This window comes from Mytilus californianus, unplaced genomic scaffold (assembly GCF_021869535.1).
Source record: "Mytilus californianus isolate M0D057914Y unplaced genomic scaffold, xbMytCali1.0.p SCAF_1, whole genome shotgun sequence".
NCBI lineage: Eukaryota > Metazoa > Mollusca > Bivalvia > Mytilida > Mytilidae > Mytilus > Mytilus californianus.
The window spans coordinates 131,930,294-131,958,270 of record NW_026262581.1 but is presented as its reverse complement, the minus strand read 5'-3'; the positions used below and the strand labels follow the sequence as shown (position 1 = coordinate 131,958,270).

The 27,977-nt window shown below is 31.8% G+C and overlaps 1 protein-coding gene across 1 annotated transcript; it reads left to right on the top strand.

The window, feature by feature from the left end:
• Positions 1–37: 37 nt before the first annotated feature.
• Positions 38–27,977, top strand: LOC127734673 (serine/threonine-protein kinase stk11-like). The gene is made up of 9 exons (XM_052244675.1): positions 38–472; positions 1,132–1,215; positions 5,887–5,976; positions 6,743–6,875; positions 9,605–9,741; positions 11,329–11,456; positions 18,912–18,969; positions 20,494–20,666; positions 22,365–27,977. Exons 1-9 carry the CDS (start codon positions 135–137, stop codon positions 22,469–22,471), a joined length of 1,248 nt encoding a protein of 415 aa, XP_052100635.1. The 5' UTR covers positions 38–134; the 3' UTR covers positions 22,472–27,977.

Here is a 27,977-nt window from a genome sequence, read left to right as displayed (position 1 = left end):
CAACACGAAACGTTTTTAAACCAGTCGCCTCGTTTTGATAACTGTCAAATATGGAGTCGACCAACTTCCTCCAGCCACTTTGACATGAATGTGATGTTAGGTTTCCAAAATTTAAGAAACAGTCCACTCCAGTTATGGCAGAAAATGTTGTGGTGCCAACAGATATAATTCTTGCACCCAACGAATACGGCCATTCTGCCTTTGAACATGTCGATCAACTTGATTTTCTTAACGATAGTGATGGAGGGCTTCCCTTTTTTCATAGAGTTGAATCTAGCGAAGTCGTTTATCAACCTCGTCGGAAAAAAGCAAAGATGGTTGGAAAGTATCTTGTTGGCGATCTGTTAGGAGAGGGTTCATATGGAAAAGTCAAAGAAGTTATTGACACTGTCACTCTATGCAGAAGGGCTGTCAAAATTTTGAAGAAGAGGAAACTGAGAAAAATTCCAAATGGAGAACAGAATGTTTTAAGGTTGTTACTTCCAAAAGATAAAATTAGAGCGATTTAAAAACCCGAATGTGTTCTCATACTACATCATAAGAAGACAAATATATTTAGATGCAGGTTTTATTTTGACCACGTTTTGGATCTGGCAGTGTTCTAAGCCTAAGGCGATATGGTGCTGCTATCCTTTTGGCAGCAGTGCCTTCAGCATAATTTCATCGTGACCTCAGTGACTGAAAGATAATCCAGCAGCGTGTTAAATTTTCTGTGCTTCATACGCTTTTATGCCCCAATAAAATTATAAAAAGAAGAATTTATTTCTCTAATAAATAAATACAGGTGTATGTGCCATCATTCTTTAGATGAATCAAAATTTAAAACTATCAATGACAATGAAGATATATAATAATACTTAATGAAATAGTTGTTATAATGTCAGAAATAGTTCAGTATATGGATATGAATAGTATTCTGTACAGGAACTTGTGTATAGAAGCAAGGTGATTGATATTGGCTTCTTGAAGATAACATTAAACATTTATATGCTTTGATGATTGTTTCTTGAAGATAACATTGAATATTTATATGCTTTGATGATTGTTTCTTGAAGATCACATTGAACATTTATATGCTTTGATGATTGTTTCTTGGTTAGTTAATGATAACAACAATACATTTTTTTACAGGGAAATTCAACTTTTGAAGAGGCTTCACCATAAGCATGTAGTATTCCTGGATGATGTAATCTTCAATGATGAAAAGCAAAAGATGTATCCTTTATAAGTCATTATCATAAAATCAAAAAATGATAGATTTGTGTTTGCTATCTAAAAATTAAATATATATACAATATTAGGTCAATGTCAGAAAAATATATAACTTTTTTTGTATGAGGCTTAGAAACTGGGGAAGGGTGAGGTTAATTGAGAGCCCTTCAACAGTCGTGAGCCAAATACAAAAAAGTTGATATTTTTTTGACATTTACCTAATATTGTTTTTATACTGCAGCTAAAATGGCTACAGTTATAGTTCTAAAATGTAAACACAAAAGTAAAAGTTGTTTCCTTCCTAAACAAGCCCCAGATTGTGAAAAAAGTGATGTGACATGAAATCTACATTGCATGAAATATCACTTTCTTATTATACAGAAAAACTTTATAATGCAACACTAAATTATAATTTTTTGTTTTCAAATATGCAATACTTGTTAAATAAAAATATATATTTTTGTAAACATAAATTTCATGCATTACTGCATTGTCTAAATAAAGTTTGTAGTTCAAAAGTTGAATTGATTATGGCATTTTTTATGCTCAAATCATGTGCTATGCACTGAAACCCTGGTTTTCTCCTTATCAATGGATGTGTTACCGTCGAAGGCAATAACCAACAAATAAATAATAGACCGAGAGGTCAACCAGTTCTTTTTTGCATGTTTTGAGTTTCTTTTTTGTCCATTCAGAATTGTCCTATGTCTTACCCATTACAGTCTATTTTGGCAATTATGTAAGCCTTAAAAAGTTTTTTCTCCAGTTGATTCTGTGGCCTTTCAGTAAATTGAAAACATTTATGGGGTGAATCTGTCTGCCATAACATCTGATAACTTTGTAGCAGTTGACGCTACAGTCATAAACCTCTCTCGCAAATGGCGTTGCATGATGACATTTTATTGACGTGGGGTTGTCTCTACAGGTTGATCTAGTTATGGGTGTTCATTAACAAATCCTGTCTGTTTGTACCAATGTTGTAAGGACTTTAAGAGGGGAAAGATTCTGAGGTGAAATTGTCTTGCAACAATATGTTCACTTATTCCTGCTTGCGACATTCTTTTGGACCAATTCAGATTTTCATTGCTCAGTCTAATTTTTTTAATGGTTTAAATGGGGATATGGATTCAAAGAAGTGAACCAAGAAAAAAAAATACTTGAAAAAGTCATGCATTGGTTTCAAATTTAGCTTTTAGAAATTTGTGAGATGTCAATAATCTAGTATGTTCAATTAACTCAGGTAAGTAAGATATTGAATTTTTCTAAGCAGAAAGAAATAAGATAATCATGAAAAGCAATTATATGAAGATTAATCATGATATGGTAAAAAAAAAATGTTTGCATTTTTAAAGTCTGTCAGTACATATTTGGTAGATAAAAGACAACAGGAAAGATTGCTAGCTGCAGTATAAAGAGTCATAGGAGAAAAAAATGATAGGATTTTTCAAAATGATAGCTTTATTTAAGTGTGAGGATTCATTTATATTTTTTTGTTCCAATAATCATGGAGTCAGATAAATTTGTTTCTCTTTCAATTGTATAGTAATATTTGATTCAATGATATTGTTAAACTTCATTTTAGTGTTTGCTATGCAAACTAGACTAGGAAATAAAGATTTCTTTTGAAAAACAAATTCAACAGTGGAAATATAAACATGATAAAAACTAACTATTTCATTGTCTTTGATAATTTTTAGGATAAGAATACATGTATATGTATTACAATGTCAATATGATCGGGGTAAACTTATCACTCCTTTAAATAAACTTATTCTCAATGGTTTATACCAATTCAACACTGTAATTATATTGTTGTCCCCCTGCGCGTTGCGGGGGATATAGAAATACCGGGCATCTGTCGTTAGCGCACTCATGTGTTCAATTCTTGCCAGGTCTTTATGAAACTTATATCATAGGTTTATATCAACAATGTCTTTGGCAAGTCCGAAAATCAGTGCCGATCAATTATTTTTTAAAAGAGTTATGTCCCTTGGAAACATTAAATATATGGAAAATTGCATTGTTAGCACTCTCATGTGTACAATTCTTGCCAGTATTTTATGAAACTTAAATCATAGGTTTATAGTAGCAATGTCTTTGACAAGTTAAAAAATCAGTGACAATCAATAATTTTTAAAAGAGTTATGCCCCTTGGAAATATTAATTATATGGAAAATTGCCTTATGAACGCTCTAATGTGTACAATTCTTGCCAGATATTTATGAAATTTATATTATAGGTTTATATCATCAATGTCTTTGAAGAGTCCTAAAATAAGTGCTGATCAATTATTTTTGAAAGAGTTATGCCCATTTGAAATATTGATTATATAGAAAATTGCATTGTCAGTGTTCTCGTGTACAATTACTGCCAGAATTTTATGAAACTTATTTCATAGGTTTATATCAGCAATGTCTTTGACACCTTCGAAAATAAGTGCTGATCAAAAAAATTTTAACGAGTTATGCCCCTTGGAAATATTAATTATAATGGAAATCACATTGCATTTGCTCTGAAGCCTTCATTACTCTAAGATGCAAATAAAAAGTTTTAAAGAGCCAAAAACAGTGCTTTTTTTAGTTATTGCCCTTGTACCTTGGATAGATAAAATATGAGCAATGCGGGGGTCATTGGAACTCTGTTCTTTTGTTTTTTTATTTTTATAAATATTTTATTTGTTATCAGTAAATTAAAACCATACGAAATATTATTGTTCTACACATACATAAAATGTATGCACATTCATGGTACTACAATCTGTAGATACCTATATTTTGGCATTGCATAAGGTCATGTTTTTCTCTGGCTGTAAATGATGCCTTTACATTAAATCCATTGGATGCTTAATGTGTACTGATTGATATTTTAGTCTTAGATTTATGATTTATTTTATTGGTTGTTATTGGCTTTGAACTAGCTGTCAGTAACTGCTAGTATTCTCAGATCTTTACTTTGAATTTTTGTTGTTGTGAGGGATGTATAATTGCCCTACAACGATTGGTCTGTGTTATTGTTAAATGTATTTCTGTTTTATATGGATCTAATGAGTTAAACCCTTTTCAACTGATTTTTATGGTTTGTTCTGATGTTCTGATGTTGTACTGTTACACCACCGTCCAAGGTAAGGGGAAGATTGGCACCTTCAAACATGTTCCACCTTGCCACATTCTTTATGTGCCTGTCCCAAGTCTGGAGTCTGTAGTTCAGTGGTTGTTGTTGGTTCATGTCTGTTATATTTGTTTTTTCATAAAATGTTTTGTTATAAATTTGGCCATAAGATTTCTCAATTGAACTGTTTCATATTTTTCATGTCTGGGCCTTTTATAGCCGACTATACGGTATATATGTGTTTTTTTCATTGTTGAAGGTCATACTTTATTTTTTGTTCCATATGTCTGGAATTTCCAACACCAGACTTTCCCACACCTTGTTAAAAAAGAAATAGAACATTTGCATCCACAGCCACCTCATAAACCACTGACTGGATAATTCAGTGTTCTCGCCAGAGTGTAATAGCACCATGGTGATATTTTTACCATGGTTCTATATATGAATATATATAGATTTTATAATAGAATATATTACGAATGTGATAACCATAATTTTAGGGAAACAGTGCTATTTGAAAATACTGGGAAAAACACTGTCTGATTACAGAGAAACTTTCACAAAATCATCCAGACATACAGACATAACATCATTGTGCAATTCCTTTTTGTCGAGCCTTCGACTTTTGTCGAAAAAGCGAGACATAGCGATCCTACATTCCGTCGGCGTCGTCGTCGGCGGCGGCGTCCACAAATATTCACTCTGTGGTTAAAGTTTTTGAAATTTTAACAACTTTCTTAAACTATCCTGGATTTCTACCAAACTTGGACAGAAGCTTGTTTATGATCATAAGATTATATTCAAAAGTAAATTTTGTAAAAAAAAAATTCCATTATTTCCGTATTTTACTTATAAATGGACTTAGTTTTTCTGCCAGGAAACATTACATTCACTCTGTGGTTAAAGTTTTTGAAATTTTAATAACTTTCTTAAACTAACCTGGATTTCTACCAAACTTGGAAAGAAGCTTGTTTATGATCATAAGATAGCATCCAGAAGTAAATTTTGTAAAAAAAAAATTCCATTTTTTTCTGTATTTTACTTTTAAATGGACTTAGTTTTTCTGCCAGTTAACATTACATTCACTCTGTGGTTAAAGTTTTTAAAATTTTAACAACTTTCTTAAACTATCCTGGATTTGTACCACACTTGGACAGAAGCTTGTTTATGATCAAAAGCTAGTATATATCTAGAAGGAAATTTTGATCAAATTTTGTTCCATTTTTTCCGTATTTTACTTATAAATGGACTTAGTTTTTCTTCCAGTCAACATTACATACAGTCTGCAGTTTAAGTTTTTAAAACATTTATTAGATTCATAAATTATCCTGGATTTTTACCAAACTTGGACAGAAGCTACTTACAATCAAAAGATAGTAAAGATAGAATATTTTTATTAATTTTTTTCCTCATTTTTGTTGAGCCTGCGATTAACAGCAAAAGTAGCGAGACACTGGGTTCCGCGGAACCCTTACTAATTTTTTATAAGCTTAAGCGCACCTCACAAACTGGTTTGTATATTTTTTGTTATAAATGTGTAATTGTTTTCCTTAATCAAATATACAGGTATATATTTATGGAGTATTGTGTATGTGAACTTCAAGAAATGTTAGAAAGTGCACAAGATAAAAAGTTCCCAATCTTTCAGGCCCATTAGTAAGTAAAAAAAGATAAAAATTATACAGAAAATTGCATTGTTAGCGCTCTCAAGGCTATATTACCTGTAGAAGGATTTTTATGAAATTTATATCGGAGGTGTATATCAGCAATGTCTTGGATGAGTTTGAAAATAAGTGCCTATTAACTATTTTTACATGAATAATGTCCCATGGAAATGTAAACTCTATTGGAAAATTGAACTGTAAGTGCTCAGAAGCCTACTTTCCTTGTCAGATTTTTACGAAATTTGTATCAAAAGTTTATGGCTATGACTTTGACAAGTTTAAAAAATCAGTGCCGGTCAATATTTTTGATATAATGTCCCTTTGAAGTGTGAATTCTATAGAAAATTGCATTGTGAGCACACTCACTTCTACATATCTTGTCAGATTTGTATGAAATTTATATCAAAAGGTATAGATCAGCACAGCCTGGGTATTGTTTGGTAATCAGTGCCAATCAACTTTTTTTCCGCAGTAATGCTCCTTGGAAATAAAAATTATGTGGAATATATCATTGTAAATGATCTCATGCCTACTTTTCTTGTCAGATTTTTATGAAACTTAAGTCAAAGGTTTAAGTCAACACAGCTTTGGATGAGTTTGAAAATCAGTGACAATCAAGTATTTTTACAGGAGTTAAGCCTCTTGGAAATAGGAATTATATATGGCAGGTTTATTTTGTCAACAACATTGATAGGTATAAAAAAGTTATATGAACTGAATCACTGATATAGTATAAATATAAGAATATATCTTTTCAGTTATTTTAAGCAGTTAGTAGATGGATTGATATTTTTACACAGCCGAGGAATAGTCCATAAAGATATTAAACCTGGTAACCTGTTACTAGCCAGAGATGAGACTTTAAAAATCACAGATTTTGGTGTGGCTGAGGTAAGCTCACAACCCTTAACATGGCCTAAAAACAGGCCACAACAAAGAACATTGCTCCGGAATAGGAATGTTAACAGCAATGAATTTGGCTGTAAATCAGTTCACAACAGTAAACATGGCCATCGGAATAGTTCATTAAAAGGAATATTGCTCTATAACAGTTCAAAAGTGCAATGAATATAATTCCCTGGATCAGTTGACAACAATAACATGTCTTTAGATAATATAACTATATAAATTGGTCGAACAGTAAAAGTTTATAACAAAAATTAGACTGGGAAAATAAACATTCACAGCAAAAAAAGGTTTATAAACAGTCACTGCACTGTACATGGTTATGCAACAAAAAGACATGCAGTCTTCACCAGTCTAGGCTTGTAACATTTCTATCTTCTGCAGGCCAATAGCATCTACTGTAAATTCAGAAACTATTGCTTGCATTTATTATTGCGATTTTTGAAGAAAGGAGAAAAATGCACGATTAATTATTGTGATTTCCAGAAAATCTACATACAGATATATATATCAGATATCAGAATGTGAGTTCTTATTTTTGCAATAATCACCCAGTTGGATCATTTGCAATAATAAAAACCTCACAATAATCTCAGAATTTACAGTATACAAAATGTTAAAAAAATTGAGCGTCGGGCATGTGGCTGTAAAAGTTTATCTTGGAGACTACAATACTTCAATGTAAATAATATACACATGTTGACCTCTACATGTCTTTGGTTTTTATAGGACCGCAAAAAAATTTTGCAGTCGTATATTGGTATGACGTTGGCGTCGTCGTCGTCATCCGAAGACACATTGGTTTTCGCACTCTAAACTTAAGTTTAAGTGAATGGATCTCTATGAAATTTTACCATAAGGTTTAATACCACAAAAGGAAGGTTGGGATTGAGTTTGGGGGTTATGGTACCAACAGTTAAGGAAAAAGGGGCCAAAAATAAGCATTTTTGTAACTTCCAGACATAACTTGTGTGTTAGTGTATAGATCTCTCTGACATTGTACCTCAAGGTTCCATATCACAAAGGGAATGCTGGGATTGATTTTGGGGGTAATTGCCTCAAAATTTTAGGAATTAGGGGCCAAAAAAGGGACAAAAACAAGCATTTTTCTTGTTTCATGACAATAACTTGTGTGTAAGTGTATGGATCTTTCTGAAATTGTACGACAAGGTTCCATATCACAAAGGGAAAACTGGAATTGAGTTTGGGGGTAATTGCCCAAAACGTTTAGGAATAAGGGCCAAGAAGGGGCCAAAAATAAGCATTTTTCTAGTTTTCAGACAATAACGTGTTCAAGTGCATGGATCTCTCTGAAATTGTACTGCAAGGTACCATACCACAAAGGGAAGGCGGGGATTGATTTTGGGGTTAATTGTCTCAAAATTTTAGGAATTAGGGGACAAAAAGGGACAAAAATCAAGCATTTTTCTAGTTTCATGACAATAACTTGTGTGTAAGTGTATGGATCTTTATGAAATTGTACTACAAGGTTCCATATCACAAAGGGAATGCTGGGTTTGAGTTTGGGGGTAATTGCCCTAAACGTTTAGGAATTTGGGGCCAAAAAGAGGCCTAAAAACAAGCATTTTTCTAGTTTCCAGACAATAACTTGTGTTCAAGTGTATGGATCTCTCTGAAATTGTACTGCAAAGTACCATACCACAAAGGGAAGGCTGGGATTGAGTTTGGGGGTGATGAATCATAGGGGGGTTCAAAAAATTTGGGGGAGGGATTTTTTTTTCCTTTTTTTCCCTTTTTTTTCTTTAAAATTTTCCATTTTGAATTGGTTATTTCTGATTTAGATATAAGAAGATGTGGTATGAGTGCCCATGAGACAACTCTCCATCCAAGTCAAAATTTATAAAAGTAAACCATTATATGTCACAGTACGGTCTTCAACACGGAGCCTTGGCTCACACCGAACAGTAAGCTATAAAGGGCCCAAAAAAATTACTAGTGTAAAACCATTCAAATCATTATATATAAAAGCAAATAATAATGATATGGTTTGAATAGGTAAATGAAATTTTTTTAAGTTCTTAGACCACATTCATTCTGTGTCAGAAACCTATGCTGTGTCAAATATTTAATCACAATCCAAATTCAGTGCTGTATCAAGCTTGAATGTTGTGTCCATACTTGCCCCAACTGTTCAGGGTTGGACCTCTGCGGTCGTATCAAGCTGCGCCCAGCGGAGCATTTTATTTGTGTTGTTGAGGTGCTATCCAATTGACACATACACCACTTACTAATGATTTAATTCTACTTGATTTATAGAATGAGGTAGTGAGATATTTCTCTTTTGGATGAGATAATATATAGCCATAAGAATTCATTGCAGAACAAAAAAGACTGAATTCATTTATTTTCTCCAATTGAGGAAAAAATGTATTTTTGTGGATATTTGATTTTGGGGTTTTGCCAAAGTCAGTATACAAATATTTATACTCCTTGAACATTTAAATTGATAGTAACCTATACCCACAAGATCTATGAAAGTTGGTACCCTAGGGGAAAAAATGAATCCTATGTATTGTGTTAATTTAGTGAACCGGTTCATTTTGCTTTTGTTATACTACATGTAAAATATCAACTATAATACCAGAAAAGGTAGTTAATATTAGCAATCAACTGGTATAAGTATTCCAATATACTGAATCCGAGATAATTATTGAAAATAAAATAAAAAAGGTTTATAAAGATGAATTTTGTAGGAGATAGCTTTACATGCATTTGATGACACGTGTCACACAAGTCAAGGTTCACCAGCATTCCAGCCACCAGAAATAGCCAATGGTGAAGACAGTTTTCCAGGGTTCAAAGTTGATGTTTGGTCCAGTGGTGTTACATTGTAAGTACAGGGATCTCTGCCATTCGGGATAAGTGAGTGGATAAGGTGGATAAGTGTCCTACATACTTTCAATGGGTGTCTTAAGGCATGTGGTGGTATCTCTCTCAGATTTTAAATTCAGATAGTATTGTCACTTGATTTCCCTGATTGATTTCCTTCAGACCTTTTGTACAATGTTTAATAGGATAGAGCTACTACTAGACAAATTTGTCTCTAGCTGTTTCATTCTTGTACACTTAAAATTTGAATTTTTAAATATGATATATTAACTTTACATTTTATAAACAATGTAGGTGTAATACCACCAAATCATAGTACGTCACATCTGGTTGCATACGAAAAAGGGTAGAACAAAAATAATCCCTTGAATTTTTCGTTTCCGTTTTCTAACTTTAGTTTACCTCAACCAAATGTTATGAAACGTATACACAATGCTTATTACCACATAATACAGATCAAGTTCCAAATGGGGTGGCATCAATTTTATCTTTATTGAGTTATGCCCCTTTATAAACATAAAAATTGCTGAAATTTTCGTTTCTGTTCTCTAACTTTAGTTTGCCTCAACCAAATGTTATGAAACTTATACACAATGCTTATTACCACACAATACAGATCAAGTTTGAATTTTTGTGGTGTTACTTTTACAGTTCTAGAGTTATGCCTGTTTACAAATGGAAAAATATCTGAATTTTTTTTTTCTGTTCTCGAACTTAAGTTAACCTCAACCAAATGTTATGAGACTTATACACACTACTTATTACCACAAAACTCAGATTAAATAAAAATTTTTGTAGCATCACTTTCACTGTTCTTCAGTTATTTCCCTTTATAACTTTATATGATATGCAAGCGGGGGCATCATCTGTGTCCCATGGACACATTCCCCATTTATTTTATTTGGTGTTTCTATAGAATATTTTGGAAACTTGAGGTTACATTGTTACTAAAGCTTGTACACAGGAAGAAAAGGGGTGAAAATTTGATTGGTTAACTTACAGTGATGGTTATTTTCTTATATGCAATGAAATGCTATGTGAAATTTTGTCTATAGTATTGGACAGGATAAAACTTTACTCATGCCAAGTATTTCTTTATTTAAAACAAAGATAAATTCTGCACAATTTTTTGAAAAGTGCAAATTTAACAAAGACTAATAGGGGAAAATCAATGGTGGTATTACACCTTGGAAGAATTTACAGAGATCAGTTACTTATAAATCTCACTCTAGTCATTTCTGAGTTATGGCTCTTGATACTTAGATGAAATGGAAATTTTTTGAATTTGTCAATGAATATGTTTTTTTTCTTTTTCAAAATTAGATTTTGATGTTCTCTTTTTTTCAAACAATGTTCTCTATTTCCATTGACCATGAACATGGTCCTATAACCAGGAATCATGGGTTTTTTTTAATTTTTAAAAGAGACTTTTTCTATATATATCAATGAAAGAATAATAGAACATAAATTTTAAAAAAATGCAGAGTATAAAACAAATTAAGTGAATAACCCTACTTGAACCTGGTGTCGCTGCACTACAGATCGTCCTCCCTTTATCTTATTACATTCTGTTATCGTATCCTTTCAGATATAACATGACCACTGGAAAGTATCCGTATGATGGAGATAATATATATAAGTTATTCAACAATATAAGTAAAGGAACTTACACAATCCCCGATTCCATAGACAGTGTTCTAACTAATTTACTGCATGGTAAGTTTTGTCCAATTCTGTTGCTGGTATATTCACTAATTTATTCATGGATAGTAAATACTTCATTAACATTAGACACATAGTTTACAAGAGGACAAAATATATTACAAATAACATAAATACAATAATAAAATGATAAAAAGCTGATAAATGTCACAACAACTTAGCCAAAAGGTATAGACCCACTAATTAGACAAACAAGAAAGTCATGCAAATTAAAAGCAAGCAAACTAGTTCATACACATAGCTGTAACTCTTGAAATTTGTCAAAATATATTGGTATAAAATGAAGGCTGAAGGATGGGAGATCACTTATAGAACTCCCGTTGAATGTACAAGGGTGTATCTTGCGTGTTGGAAAATCTGCTTACCTGTTTTAAAGTTATTGATCCTGAAATGTTGATTATTAACTCTTTTGACACTTCTTGGCTATATGGCTATAAATTCAAAATCTATTAGAGCTACGGAAAGTATATTCAGCATGTAAAGATCCATCTAACTTAAAAATTTCAGAAAAAAAACCTTAACTACCCCAATTGGAGTGATTGCCCTGAGTTTTTGACAATTTATAACAGTTTTTGACTGTTATCACTGAAAAATTAGGATCTAGATAGGAAGTGTTGTTGCAAAAACCATAAGAAGGACAAGATCTATCTACCCTTAAAATTTCTAAAAAATATGACCACCTTTGGAGTTATTGCCCATGAAATTTCCAGTTTAGCAATTGAAAACTACAGGAGCACTGTAAAAAATCGAACTACTTTTGAGGAGTTGTTGCCACTAAAATATTTCATCCTTGTTTATATATGTTACACATTTTTATACGACCGCAAAAATTTTTGCGGCTGTATATTGCTATCACGCCGTTTCGTCGTCCGAAGACATTTGGTTTCCAGACAATAACTTTAGTTTAAGTGTATGGATCTCTATGAAATATTAGCAAAAGGTTCAATACCACTATATAATACAATATAAATTCAAATCATATAGCCAATTTCAAGTTCTTTGACTACATTTATTCTGTGTCAGAAACCTATAATGTGTCAAATATTTAATTACAATCCAAATTCAGACCTGTATCAAGCTTGAATATTGTGTCCATTTTTGTCCCAACTGTTCAGGGTTGGACCTCTGCGGTCGTATCAAGCTGTGCTTGGCGAAGCAGTTTATTTTTTGTTATCTGAAAACTTTAGGATTTAGTTAAAAATTCACTGCAAAACTAATCAGCATTTCAAGATCACCCTGAATATTGGAGAAACACCGACTTTCACAGTTTTTGCTGTTCTTTTGAAATTATAGAAGGTTGGGTACCAGTATATATTACCAAAAGTGATCAGCAAGATAATATTTGTCTACCTGGAATTTTTCAGAAAAATCCTACCACCTGTTTTGGAGTTATTGTCCCTGAAATGTAGATTTTTTACATTTTTTCTGTTTTTAATTTGTTATAACAAAACTATAAGAGCTGATTTAAAAGTGTCAGATTTTTAAAGATCTTCCAAACAACCAGTGATTAATGGAAATTAGAAAAATAACCTATATGTGGTAATGGAGGTCCTCATGAGTGGGCTTGCACTTTTTACCAAGTGAGCATTTCGTGCTCAGTGAACCACTATTTTTTATATAAAGGTTTTGTTTTACCAATTTACTGCTAAGGAGTTTTCTAAAAAAATAGAGACATGAAACACACATTTAACTTATTGTATTTTTTTTAAAGTGAAAAAGCATTTAAAAGAAAAAAGTGTTCAAATCTTTCACAACATACCAACTAGCTTATCATATATGCAGATAGACATACATACACAATCGGATCACAATCAAATATTTGTTTAAACACAGAAGTAAAAAATAAAAGCTTTGCTAATAATGTTGTTTTACTGTGTGATGATTTACATAGTGCTTGTAGGAGAGATACACACAGATGACAATAGAACTACACAAGCATTCATTCCCATTATATCCTCATTTAAAAAAGGTTATTTTTTGCAAGAATCTTGTAAATATTTGTACCCCCCTCCCCCAGTAATTGCAATACTTCAATAAAAAAGATAAGTTTTGGAATATTCTTATATATTTAAGAATTTCTGTGTTCAACAAAGAATAGAAGGAAATGCATTTATAGAAAATAATGGCGCTGTAGTTTTCAACATCATTTAGTGATGTATAATGCAAAGGTATCTCATGTCATATTTATTCACAAAGAATTTTTGCACAACAACGTAGGGGAAAATCGCCGATATGCGGACGGAAAACGAATATCTCACTTTTCAATAAAATTATGAAAAATTGAAATAAAATAGATATAAGAAATAAGGTGTTTTGTTTACTATTGAATCTCTATTTTGTTGCAATAAGGTTATCATGTCTATTACTTACGATTTACTTTTGTGTCATGTGATTGAAATTGCATGCTATAAATAGCTTATGTCAACAAGTTTGAAAACCTGAAAATTTTGAAAAATTCCAAAGTAAGCGTGTCACATTCAACACACAGTTGTTCATGTAAGAAAGGCAATTTATGTGCTGAAAAGCAATAGGCATTGCGTATTTTATGCAAGGAAACATTTCTTTTAATTATTTTTACTGATTTGTCTAAATTTGGATTACAAAATAGGAATAAGCAAGTGTCCGCATTTTCACCACCGAAAATAATATGATAGCCGAAATGCGGACACACAATATTTTGAACAACTAACACGTGCAGTGGTGCATATGTCAATACCATGATGACGGAAATAAACTTAACTCTCTTATAATCTAGCATTATTAGTTTCAATCCGATACATTTATATTAATAAAGCGTTGATTTGGGTTTATTTGTTTTGCTTTCATTTTGCATATTACGAACATAATGCGTTTACAAGTCTGATTTCCACTCCAGTTGGCAACTTGCACACATCTTCAATAGGTCAAAAACTGAAAATGTCATCCCCGGGATGGCAAGCCAATCGATCTATTTCTCTTTCTTTACAGAATGTCTACATGTTAAGGACTTTTTGCGAAAGCAAATTGAATGCAATAAAATGTATAGAAAACAATCGCCCGAATGCAACAATGTCTCGTAGACGAGTGGCTATTTGACAATGATGTAAAAACTTATTGGCTATTTTTCTTTGAAATTAATGCGTTTATCAAAACATGAATATGTATCAACACTACTATGCAAAATTATTGAAAGTGATAAGGAAAATGAATTCAGCAGCATTGTGTTTATTGCTAGAAAATCAAGTAGAAGAGGTAAAGAGTTGGACATTCTTACTGCGGAAGAGGCAGATGAACTTATTGATATCACGAATATTCTTTTGAAAGAAATGTTTTTATAAAACTTTTCAAAACATGATAGAAATAATGTAACCAATACATTGGTTTTAAAGACCTCTTTAGACTTTTAGTAACAACTTTGTGCTTCCAGTCGTCTGTCTGTCTGTTTGTCCATCCGTCTGTGAAAAATCGAAAAACAAACGAGGCCCCTCATGGGGAGGTACCAGTAATTGCATAATCATCAAATTTTTGCCAACATAATCACATAATCATTAAATATTTGCTTTGGTAATCAAACACTTATTTTCTTTAGTTATAAAAAAATCGTAAACTAAAAGCTTTGTTATCATATAACAATTCAATTGTAAACTATTTAATAACTAAACAGTTTTTAATAAGCTCTTCCTCGTCCTCATCCTTCTCGTCGGGTGAAACTGTTACACAGTATCACCTGCATCTTCCATATTTGGTTCGCTAATTTTCTCATGTGAACGATGTATGCCTCACGTTTTTTTTAACCTGCATGGACGAATGAATGTTAGAAATTAATCATCCTTTGCACCTATCGTTAACCTGTTGTGTTTTAGACATTTCCTCTAAGGCACAGAACTAGGTATGTATGTTCTGCACACGCTGGTATCCTTTCGCCATTCGGATAAAATCCAATATAGAAAAAAGTATATATGTGACGAAATGCAACTAACGCCAATAGCGTATCATCATGCGTGACCACAATCTCCAGCACTACGTCTTTATTATGGCCTGTCGACTTTTGGCGGGTGCCCTATTATAGTAATCACTCTGCACGTCTATTCATCCGTCCGTCTACACTTTCTATGTCGTAAGATAACTAAAATTTACTAGGACAGATTTTAAAATTTTTTTTAGCACAACATTTAGTAACATTAGGGGAAGCTCCCTTTCATTTTTTTTTTACTTTTCATTTTCGAGGTATTAGACTTATGCCAGCAAGACCCTTCATTGAGGAGTGACATGGGTCAGTATTCATAAGAGAAAATATAAGGATGTGAAGTAAATGTACATGGGACAAAATCACACACAATACATAGAAAAAATAAAAAAATATCAATGAACAGGGCTTTTATTCATGTTCTTCATCTTGACAGTTGATATAGGGTCTTCAACAATGAACGCATCATTCATATTCTACAAGGTCAAGACGGTATTATTGATAAAAATAAGCCAAAGTTCACCTTCTTGCTCCCTACCCGCCTCGGAGTGCCAACTTGTGCGATGCTTGTGTACGACGGTTCTCCAGTCGAAAGCACCAGGGATACAAGAAAAGTGCAGTAATTTTGAAAGACATCGATCGCCGCTTAAATATGCTTTGAAGTTACACATGTCGGGAGCGGTCAATGAATTACATAATTTATAATTACGGACTAGGTTTTTCAACATATATTTGTCATACATTGCCCAACAAAAGACCAATACATTAGAAACAACAAATGATTGTAGACAATACATATAAAACTAAACATAATACTGACTTTTCCATAATTCCCTAAAATGTTTGGTGTCCATTTTTCCATATTCCTATTTATTTATTTTTTAACATTCCAATTTACAAAATTTGCATGGTTCCTCACACCTTGCGTTTTCCCATTTTTGATTTCCCAATTCTTACAAATGAAGCCTTTTTACACATTCCATAAACTGTTTTCAGATGTTCATGGTGTTGGATGGACCGCAAAAAATCATGTTTGTCAAAGAGTACATAGAAACCAGACGATAAATAAAATTATCTTATAAGTATCGAAAAGTGCAAAAAAAATATCTCGCCTCAAGGCATCTTATGCTCTTGAGTGAGGGCTACGGATTTTTAAGTGATTAGGACATAAAAACACATTGCAATGAATGCCATACGATTTGAAATTGAAAATTATCACAACTATATCTCGTATATATGCATGCATGCATCTTGGAAGACAATATCCCGATGGAAGTTGTCAGAACAAAAAAGTTTCTGCATCTTATATCATTTAATAATTGGTGTGGTATAAGATATTTAATGAACTTTTTTAATCTTATTTTTTCACCTTTCCACATGTGTTACCAATTCATGCGAGAAAACCATTCTCAAACATGCTTGAAGATGCACTGAAAGGGTATTCCTTAGGGGTATTCATGAGAGCTAATGTTATATATGCATAATACCGGCGATTTGAATAGCAAGAACTGTTTAAAAATAAGTGTCCGCAATTTGACGACAAGGTGTCCGTATTTTAACTCCACCTGTCCGCATTTACGCGGTTTTTGTCGAGCCTTCGACTTTTGTCGAAAAAGCGAGACATAGCGATCCTACATTCCGTCGGCGTCGTCGTCGTCGTCGGCGGCGGCGGCGTCCACAAATATTCACTCTGTGGTTAAAGTTTTTGAAATTTTAATAACTTTCTTAAACTAACCTGGATTTCTACCAAACTTGGACAGAAGCTTGTTTATGATCATAAGATAATATTCAAAAGTAAATTTTGTAAAAAAAAAATTCCATTTTTCCGTATTTTACTTATAAATGGACTTAGTTTTTCTGCCAGGAAACATTACATTCACTCTGTGGTTAAAGTTTTTCAAATTTTAATAACTTTCTTAAACTATCCTGGATTTCTACCAAACTTGGACAGAAGCTTGTTTATGATCATAAGATAGTATCCAGAAGTAAATTTTGTAAAAAAAAAATTCCATTCCGTATTTTACTTATAAATGGACTTAGTTTTTCTGCCAGGAAACACATTACATTCACTCTGTGGTTAAAGTTTTTGAAATTTTAATAACTTTCTTAAACCGTCCTGGATTTCTACCAAACTTGGAAAGAAGCTTGTTTATGATCATAAGATAGTATCCAGAAGTAAATTTAGTAAAAAAAAAATTCCATTTTTTCCGTATTTTACTTATAAATGGACTTAGTTTTTCTGCCAGTTAACATTACATTCACTCTGTGGTTTAAGTTTTTAAAATTTTAACAACTTTCTTAAACTATCCTGGATTTGTACCAAACTTGGACAGAAGCTTGTTTATGATTTAAAGCTAGTATCTAGAAGGAAATTTTGTTAAAATTTTGTTCCATTTTTTCCGTATTTTACTTATAAATGGACTTAGTTTTTCTTCCAGTTAACATTACATACAGTCTGCAGTTTAAGTTTTTAAAACATTTATTAGATTCATAAACTATCCTGGATTTTTATCAAACTTGGACAGAAGCTACTTACAATCAAAAGATAGTATATAGAGGAATATTTTTATTAATTTTTTTCCTCATTTTTGTTGAGCCTGCGATTAACAGCAAAAGTAGGCGAGACACTGGGTTCCGCGGAACCTTTACGAATTTTTTAGAGTTTGCAATCTACTAATCACGAGAGGAGACCTGAAAACGCGGGAAATAGTCCATTTGATACCCCTCTATCCTCTCCTGTCAAATACAACCACCAGTATGTCCGCAATTGGCCTTAACGGTATCCAAACTTCCGGATTTGAAAAAGTGTCCGCAATTAGGCGAATTTCCCCTACATGTGATATTTCTCTCAAAATTTGCTGTCTCAATTTGAAAATTCTTGCTTTAGTCTTTCACAAAAGTGGCAGGAAGTGTTTTAGAGGTTCCCTTTCATAGCTTTTTAAAGAGTCTGTTCAGATTCAATAATTTCTATACTGTAAATTCAGAAATTATTGCGATGTTTTTATTATTGCGAAAAATGCGACAGGGTTATAATCGCAATAATTTAAACTCGCATTTTGAAGATTTTTATATGAATTAAACAGAATATTTCTCAAAACCGCAAAAATTAAAATCGCAGTTTAGTCTAAAATGACAAAATCGCAATAATAAATGCACGCAATAATTTCTGAATTTACAGTACTTTATTCCGTACCTAGCATATTCATTTATTTTTTTCGTTGCTATCTATTTCATGGTTAGGGTACCCAATTTTGTGATTTCATAATTTTGTTCAAACGATATAACTAAAAATTTGTATATGGTCAAGTATTTAAATTTGTGCTTTCCTCTCTTCCCAAGAAATCTGTGATAATTGGAATCCCAAGAATTTTAATGACTCCATATTAATTTGAATTTTTAAACTAACCACAGTGAGGTATAAGATGGCATTTTACACACACATACACATAAAAAAAGCCATTAGCAGTATATTTTACAGTGATGAATAATCTGAAATATTGTAGGTATGTTAGCATTTACACCAGACAAGAGGATGAGTATTGAACAAGTACAGCTACATGAGTAAGTTCTTCTTCTTATAACTTACTTCCAGCATTTGCATATGTTATTTGATAAATCTTATATCAGAAAAAATTTATGTCCATATATTCATATAAAAATGTGATCCAAAGATGGAAAGAAAACGAGTGAGATCAGTTGTGTCAGCATTGTTATTGTCCAAGCGCAATGAGGTGCAGAAAACATAGAAATACAGCCTATCTGTTAATCCATCCAGTCTTGTAATCACTCTCATTGGTATAATAATTACCAGATTTTCATGAAATTCATATCAAAGGTTTATATCAGCAATGTCTCTGGACAAATATGAAAATTAGTGCCAAACAAATATTTTGAAAGGAGTTATGCCCCTTGGAAATATAAACTATATGAAATAATTGCATTGTAAGTGCTCTCAAGCCCACATTTCTTGTAGGTTTATTATGAAATTTGTAAATAGAAGGTTTATATCAGCGATGTCTTGGACACATTTGAAAATCAGCACTAATCAATTATTTGTCAGGAGTCAAGTCCTTGGAAATGTAATTTCTTTGAAAAATTACATCATTAGGGCTCTTGATTGAACAATTCTTGCCTGATATTTCTGAAATTGGTATCATTGAGTTTGAAATCAGTGCAGATCAACTACTTTAAAAGAGTTGTGCCACATAATTTCAGTCATTTTGAGATAACTTGAAAAGAAAGGGTCCTTTTTTTCAAACTGTTGAATTCATCCTAGATTCAAGGCTTCAATGAAGTTATAAACGGTTTCACAGCATTTACTTCATGAAATTTCTTACCATTTTTCTAAAAGCGCTTGGCTTGGGACAAAGAAATACTGGGTGTCGTCCATGCTTCCATCTGTCTCGTCTTGTAAGTCCTCTTACATGTAATATTCTTTCCTCCGTATAACACTGTATAAGGAAGGTTTAGACAAACATCATAGTATGTCATTTTTATAGCCCCACAACAAAGTTGCCATATAGTTTTACCCTTATCCGTCATTCTGTCATTCCACAACGAACAGTTTTCCTAAACACCTTCACATATTGAGCTGATTTTTAGTATATGATGCTACTATGATAAGTTAAGATCAAGTTTACATATGGTTCTGCTCCGCTGATTTTTGCCGAAACAACAGGCTTTGGACTTTGAACTTTTGTAAAAATAACAGTTATACAGAATTTTTTTCGAAACACCTTCACATATTGAGCTGATATTTAATATGTGAGTCGACTATGATGGATTACAGATCGAGTTTACGTTTGATTCTGCTCCATTGATTTTTGCTGAAATTACGACTTTAAACTTTGAAAATTTTGTCAAAATAACAGTTATACAGACTTTCATTCTCAAATTTCAACCCCTAAAAATGGCTTCAGGCTTATTTTGCAAACAGGGCCATTTGTGTTGTTCTGATGCATCTAGTCATGTCTATTTTATGGAAGAGGCACCCAGGAAGTTAAGATTATGTGAAGTTTCCTCCTTATAAGGAAGGTTTAGACAAACATCATAGTATGTCATTTTAATGTCTGTTTTATGTTACAGTTGGGTAAGGAAGAGGCACCCACGAAGTTTAGATTATGTGAAGTTTCCTCCTTCTAAGGAGGGTTTAGACAAACATCATAGTATGTCAGTTATGCAGTACTTAGATGATTTACATTGTCCAGAGGAGGAAGAATGTGATGAGTATGAAGAGGATTTTCATATACAGCAAAACAGTATGTATTCTTATTAAAACAGTTTATATAACATTCAAAACAGTATGTGTCCTTATCAAAACTGTTTGTATTATATTCAAAACAATATGTATGCCCATGACAACAGTTTGTGTCATAATCAAAACAGTATTTATTCCTATCAAGACAGTTTTTGTCCTTATCAAAACAGTATGTATTCTGATAAAAAACAGTTTGTATCATTGTCAACAGTATGTTTTCCAATCAAAACAGTTTGTGTCCTTATCAAAACGGTATGTTTTCCAATCAAAACAGTTTGTGTCTTTATCAAAACAGTATTTATTCCTTTCGAAACAGTTTCAATTCCAATCTGAAAAGAAGACTTTACTATTCAAAACCTATCAAAACGGGTTCCATACCTATCAAAATAGTATATTTTCCTATCCTTTTCAAATCAGATGTTTTTCTATCAAAACAGTATATTCCTATAAAAAAGTGTGTCCTTATCAAACCAGTTTGTATTCCTATTAAATAAAAATTATTAAATAAAAATTTTTTTTGTTTTTATCAAACCAAAATGTTATTTTCTATCAAAACAGTATGTGTTCCTGCTAAAACATTATGTTTTCATATCAAAACTATGTATTATAACCAAAACAGTATGGTTTTTTTTCAAAACAGTTTGTATACCAATTAAAACAGTATGTATTCAAATCAAAACAGTGTGTCTTCCTGTCAGAACATTGTGTTTTCATATCGATTACAATTAGACCTGTATGAATTACAATCATAACAGTATTTATCATAATCAAAACAGTAGGTACTCCAATCAAAACAGTTTTTTTGTGTCTTTATCAAAACTATGTATTCCAATCAAAATATTTTGTTTGTTATCAAAACGGTATGTTTTCCTATCAAAACAGTATGTATTGCATTTAAACATTTTGTGTCTTTATCAAAACTATGTATTCCAATCAAAATAGTTTGTTTCTCTATCAAAACATGATGTATCCCTATCAAAAAAGTGTATTTCTTTCAAAATATTAATATTAATTGCATAACATTAGGTATTCATAGAAAAATAGTTTGTATTTATAACTGCTTTTGATAGTAGATATAAAAATAAAGAGATGTGGTATGATTGCCAATGAGACAAATACCCACCAAAGTTTTGTACAGCAAAACAGCATGGTAAAAGTTTGGAGTCTTAGCTCAATTTAATTCCTATAACCTTTTATTGCAAAGCTGTATATTCTAATAGTATTTATAGCAGAATTAAATTCACTAATATACAGAAAAAAAACAGTATGCATTCATAGTGAAAAGGTATGCACATTTACACTGCTAAACAGGACTTTTCATAGTTGAAATGAAAGAGCACCTACATTAAGTTCATGACATGGGACAGGCCCAATAACATGCAGGGTTAAATAAGGTTTTTAAGCTCTTAACTCTCCCGCTTTTTTATTCAAATTGGTAGCTTCTTTGGTGTCTGAAGTTAGCCCTTCATCTCAAATATTTCAACATAAAATGCATTTTGAGTAAAGCAGGCAAGACTTTTCAGTATGCTCACTCTTGTTTGCAACTGAATTATAATAATTGATTGAATATTGCTTGCTTAATGTCTAAATTGAAATGATATTCTAACTGAAAGTAGCAAATGATTTGTGCATTAAGGATCCATTAATCTAAAGAATAGTTCTTTCTAGCAAATTCTTATCTGTTTGTGTTGTATTGCAGATGGCAAAAAGCCACAAAATGATGTTGATGATACGCCCATTCCAGATCCAAAACACAAGAAACGGAAGACAAAAAGTGGACTTCTTAGTTCGTGTAAACAATCATAGTATTCCAATTAATGTCATTTGTATGTTGTGAATGCGTGAGTAAGTCATGTGATTATTGTATGGTGTATGAGTTGTGAAATTTTATGTTGATGGGAACCAAGTACAGTAAAATCTGTTTATCTGAACCATTTCACTATATTTATAAAATTTGATGCAGAAGGAAGGAACCACTGTGCTTTGATAAAATCAAAAAGCATTTATCATCCAGAACCACATTCTCTGGTGACATAAGAGGAGCTTAAACAGTGTATTAATGATTTGAAAATTCGAAAAGACATTGATATGTTTTCCTATCTGATATGCTGAAAAGAACTCAAATCCATTGTTAGCAAGCTGGACATACAAATAATGTTATGTTTCCAATAACATGACCAACACCCCTTTTTATACGACCGCAAAAAAATTTTTGTGGTCGTATATTGGTATGACGTTGGCGTCCATTGTCGTCATCGTCGTCGTCCGAAGACGCATTAGTTTTCGCACTCTAACTTTAGTTTAAGTGAATGGATCTCTATGAAATTTTACCATAAGGTTCAATACCACAAAAGGAAGGTGGGGATTGATTTTGGGGGTTATGGTACCACCAGTTAAGGAATTAAGGGCCAAAAAGGGGCCAAAAATAAGCATTTTCTAGATTCCAGACAATAACTGTGGAACGGTGTATGGATCTCTCTGAAATTATACTACAAGTTTCCATACCACAAAGGGATGGTTAGGATTTGCTTTGGGGGGTTATTGCTCAAACCGTTTAAGAATTAGGGGCAAAAAAGGGGGAAAAACAAGGTTGTCCTCATTAATGGACAAATACTTTAGTACAAAACATAATTTAAAGCAGTGTAAGGGAGATAAATCAAATACATCATTGAAATTATCTCCCTTACACTGCTTTAAATTATGTATTAAGTAATGGTTAATGAACAATTAAGATAATTTAAAACAGTGTAAGGGAGGTAATCCAAATACAACGTTTTGGTTACTTCCCTTACACTGCTTTTAAATTATGTTTAAAGAAATGCATATTTATAAAGGAAGACCAGTATGGCGAATTAGATTTGTAAAATCTTTGACCACATTTATTTATTTGTTTTCCCGAATCTAACCGTGTATTTAGATTTTTAATTTTGGGTCCAGTTTTCAAATTGGTCTACATTAAGGTCCAAAGGGTCCAAAATTAAACTTTGTTTGATTTTAACAAAAATTGAATATATGGGGTTCTTTGATATGCTGAATCTAAACATGTATTTAGACTTTTGATTTTTGGCCCAGTTTTCAAGTTGGTCCAAATTGGGGTCCAAAATTAAACTTTGTTTTATTTCAACAAAAATTGAATATATGGGGTTCTTTGATATGCTGCATCTAACCATGTATTTAGATTTTTTATTTGTGGACCCCGCTATCAAATTGGTTCATATTGAGGTCAAAAGGGTCCAAAATTAAACTTTGTTTGATTTCATCAAAAATTGAATTATTGGGGTTCTTTGATATGCCAAATCTAAACGTGTATTTAGATTTTTAATTTTGGGTCCTGTTTTTTAAATTGGTCTACATTAAGGTCCAAAGGGTCCAAAATTAAACTTAGTTTGATTTTAACAAAAACTGAATTCTTGGGGTTCTTTGATATGCTGAATCTAAACATGTGTTTAGATTTTTGATTATGGGCCCAGTTTTCAAGTTGGTCATCAAAAATTTAATTATTGGGGTTCTTTGATATGCCAAATCTAACCGTGTATTTAGATTTTTAATTTTGGGTCCCGTTTTTTGAATTGGTCTACATTAAGGTCCAAAGGGTCCAAAATTAAACTTAGTTTGATTTTAACAAAAATTGAATTTTTGGGGTTCTTTGATATGCTGAATCTAAACATGTGTTTAGATTTTTGATTATGGGACCAATTTTCAAGTTTGTCCAAGTTGGGGTCCAAAATTAAACTTTGTTTGATTTCAACAAAAATTGAATATATATGGGGTTCTTTGATATGCTGAATCTAACCATGTATTTTGATTTTGGACATTGGACCATAATAGGTAAATTAAAAAAATTGAAGTTCTTAGACCACATTCTTTCTGTGTCAGAAACCTATGCTGTGTCAAATATTTAATCACAATCCAAATTCAGAGCAGTATCAAGCTTTAATGTTGTGTCCATACTTGCCCCAACTGTTCCGGGTTCGGCCTCTGCGGTCGTATCAAGCTGTGCCCAGCGAAGCATTTTATTAATGTTGGTATAGTTTTACATTGCTGAATTTATAACTAAATACTAAAAATTTGATAAAAGATCTTGACTGTTTGACTCATACAAATTTCGAAGTATATATAAATAGATTGCACAGTTCTGTCTGTTATACTTTCCACCATGTACCCTCTTACTGATTATCAGGATTTTATCTGGAAACACGAGATTTTTTTAGTTCACATGTTTCAAAGGGCCTGTGAGCTTTTTCCATCACTTAACATCGGTCGTGCTTCTGTCTGTTATCTGTTTTCTTTTTCAAAATTTATATCCCCTGCAACAAAAGAATATAGTCATACTCAGATTAAATTCCTACAAAAGTATGTTCTATAGATGTCAACTCTCTGCCTCCAAAATATTTTTTTTTAAATATGAAATCTCCTTGTGAACACTAGTGTTATATTGGATAGAGTGTTTGACATTTGTTGTTTGGTGTTCATATCAGTAATTTAAGAGTTCACGTTTATTCCAGTTGGCCTTTTATATAAAAAGTACTTGGACAAAGTTAGTTTCACGAAAAGGACTCTGTTCTGCTCCATTTTCAGCCTTGTTAGCCAATATTAAAATGCTTTTGGTATGAAGCAGTGTACCATTCTAGGAACAGAGAATCCATGCCCAGTTTTTTGTTGCTATTAAGGTTTCAGTTTTGTTTGCATTGCTGGTAAAAAAGTGAGGTAGAAAATATCACATTGACCTGATTTTCACAGATGAAATTTACTTATTTTGATGATGCAAAAATTGGCATTATATATGCTATAATGAAATTATACCATTCACTCGTGCAACATTTCTATAGAGCCTCTATATGATATATGCATGAAACAGAATTTTTACATTGTGATTCACTTAATATTTAATTTGTATTGTGTTTGCAGTAAATAAAATAATAACTGTTGATAGAAATGTAAGTAAGACTGTTTTTCCAAGGTGCTAAAATGATATATGTCAAACATCACATGTGTCATTGTAATAGTACGCATACTGTCATACATTACATGTTTATAGTTCACAAATGATATTGTAGTTTCAGTTAAACTCTTGTTATATAAAACTCAAGGGACCATTAGAGTTTGTTGACTTAGTGCTACATATACATTATTCTCATCATATTTAGTATATTGTATAATTTGAAATAATTAAGTTATAATCATGTTTTGTAACTCTACGTTACACATTCTCAAATTATTTCTGTCAGAATTACATGTCCAGAAATGTATAAAAGATTTAAACAGACGCCTCATTGCATTCTTCAAAATAGTCCCTTGTTTCAAATTTAAACTGCTTATTGCATGCAAATATTGGTAACAGTTTATTACCATTGACAAAGTATGAGGTGATTGTTAGATATAAGCAAGTGATTCACAGGTATATTGAAGACCATTAATCACTGATCTAGTATTAACTTTATCTGATATTAATGGGGCAATAGTTATCTAGGGTTTTATTTAAAACAGACTTATAAATGGGTTGCTTTGTATATGAGTTTTGCTTAATTTTTTTATTGCTGTATTTTCCAAGATTTGGATAGAAGCCAAAGATATAAAGTAACCTGCTATAATATATTCAAATTATAAAATTCACCTCTGAAAAAGACCTCTCCAGTTTTTACGCAATTTGAAAAAAATAATGTTTTTGCAGCAAACCAGTGAAACCTCTAAAAAGGGAGTAAATTGCATTTAGTTGTAATGTTTTAAATGACTTGAGTATTACCCTCGTCTGTCCTTCCCTCTGTTCAAGATGTTGAAATTCTGTGGATAGGTCTAATATCAAGAAATTCCATGTGATGTATCAATGAAATTTTTCTTCTGTATCTATCTCATGTAGTTATCCATCATTAAGTACTGGTCTTCTACAGTAAGATCATTATGACCTATATTTTATACTTGAACAACTTCGGTTGTGTGTTTGTTTTGTATTACTTGTACTTATTGTGGTATATCAGTGATGCTTCACAACCATGATTTTGTAATATAACACATTTGTAACATTTTGAGTAAATATGACCTTCATGTTATGCTTTGGTGACATAAATTTTGCATTTAAGTTATTTTCCATTAGGCAAATTGTATATTTTTGCATGACAATTTTCAACAGGCAAATTGTATATTTTTGCATGACAATTTTCATCAGGCAAATTGTGGTTTATTTCAAAATGACAGTCCTCTGTTGAATTTTTGATATACTCCTTGTATCAGGATCAATAATTTCTCACAGAAACGTCTACATGTATTTATTTCAGTAGACAAGCCACTGATTGGAATTAGTATTCAAAAATTTATAGCTTTGTTTTTAGTTAAGCAGTTCTTATTTTTACACTGTCATAAATTAAGAATACATTTTTGTAAACAACATTATTTCTACGAACAGTTAGTCTTTTGTACATTTTGACTTCATCAAGTATACCAATTAATCAGAATTAAGTTATTTATTATTTTAAAATACATTGAGTTTCAGGAAGTAAATTTAGAGCAAGTATGTACTTTATAAGTGTTACCAAGTAGACATTCATAAATTCAGAAAGAAACAATTGTTATTCATGATCAGGAAAAAAAACCCAATTCAGAAAAAGTTAAAACAATATAAGTCAAAGTTCTGTTAATCAACAAACTTAAAAGAAATAAATTTAGAGCACAATATAAAATATGTTTTGTCAGTACTGCAATTATGTTCAATACTTGTTCACTGAGGGGTTGTTTAAGTTCAATAGTCAGTTCACAAAATTATGCCCAGCATAGGATTAGTACATAATCCAGTTTTACTGTAATGATGAAACCGATGATATATTGAATTAAAGTCTTCTACATCATAGATCATTGTAAAAGGTTCATGTTTTATACTATGTAACTTTGTATGCTTCAAAATAATTACCCTGCATTTGTCTGTCAACAATATATAGCTTAAGTTCTAAGGAACTTTTTGTTGTGTCAGTATTAACATTTGTGTTTTGCATAAATTAAAAAAAAATGTATAATACATTTAAACTATCAGGTTTATTTTCCATATACAAGTAATGTATTCAATGTAATAAAAATACATAATTTGTTCATCCCTCATCAATTTATATTCAATTATTAAAAAACATGTGCTGCGGGCATTGATTCAGATATTATAGTTTTCACTGTATAATAAGATATTTCAGATTTTACTGTATTCAATATTCCAGTATGCACTGATTGTTGTTGGTACAGGTGAAATGAGTCCTGTATAATTTTGTTAGATTAAATATTGTTATTTTGCCTCTATATTATTTTAATAAATTCTATTCATTTTATGAAAAAA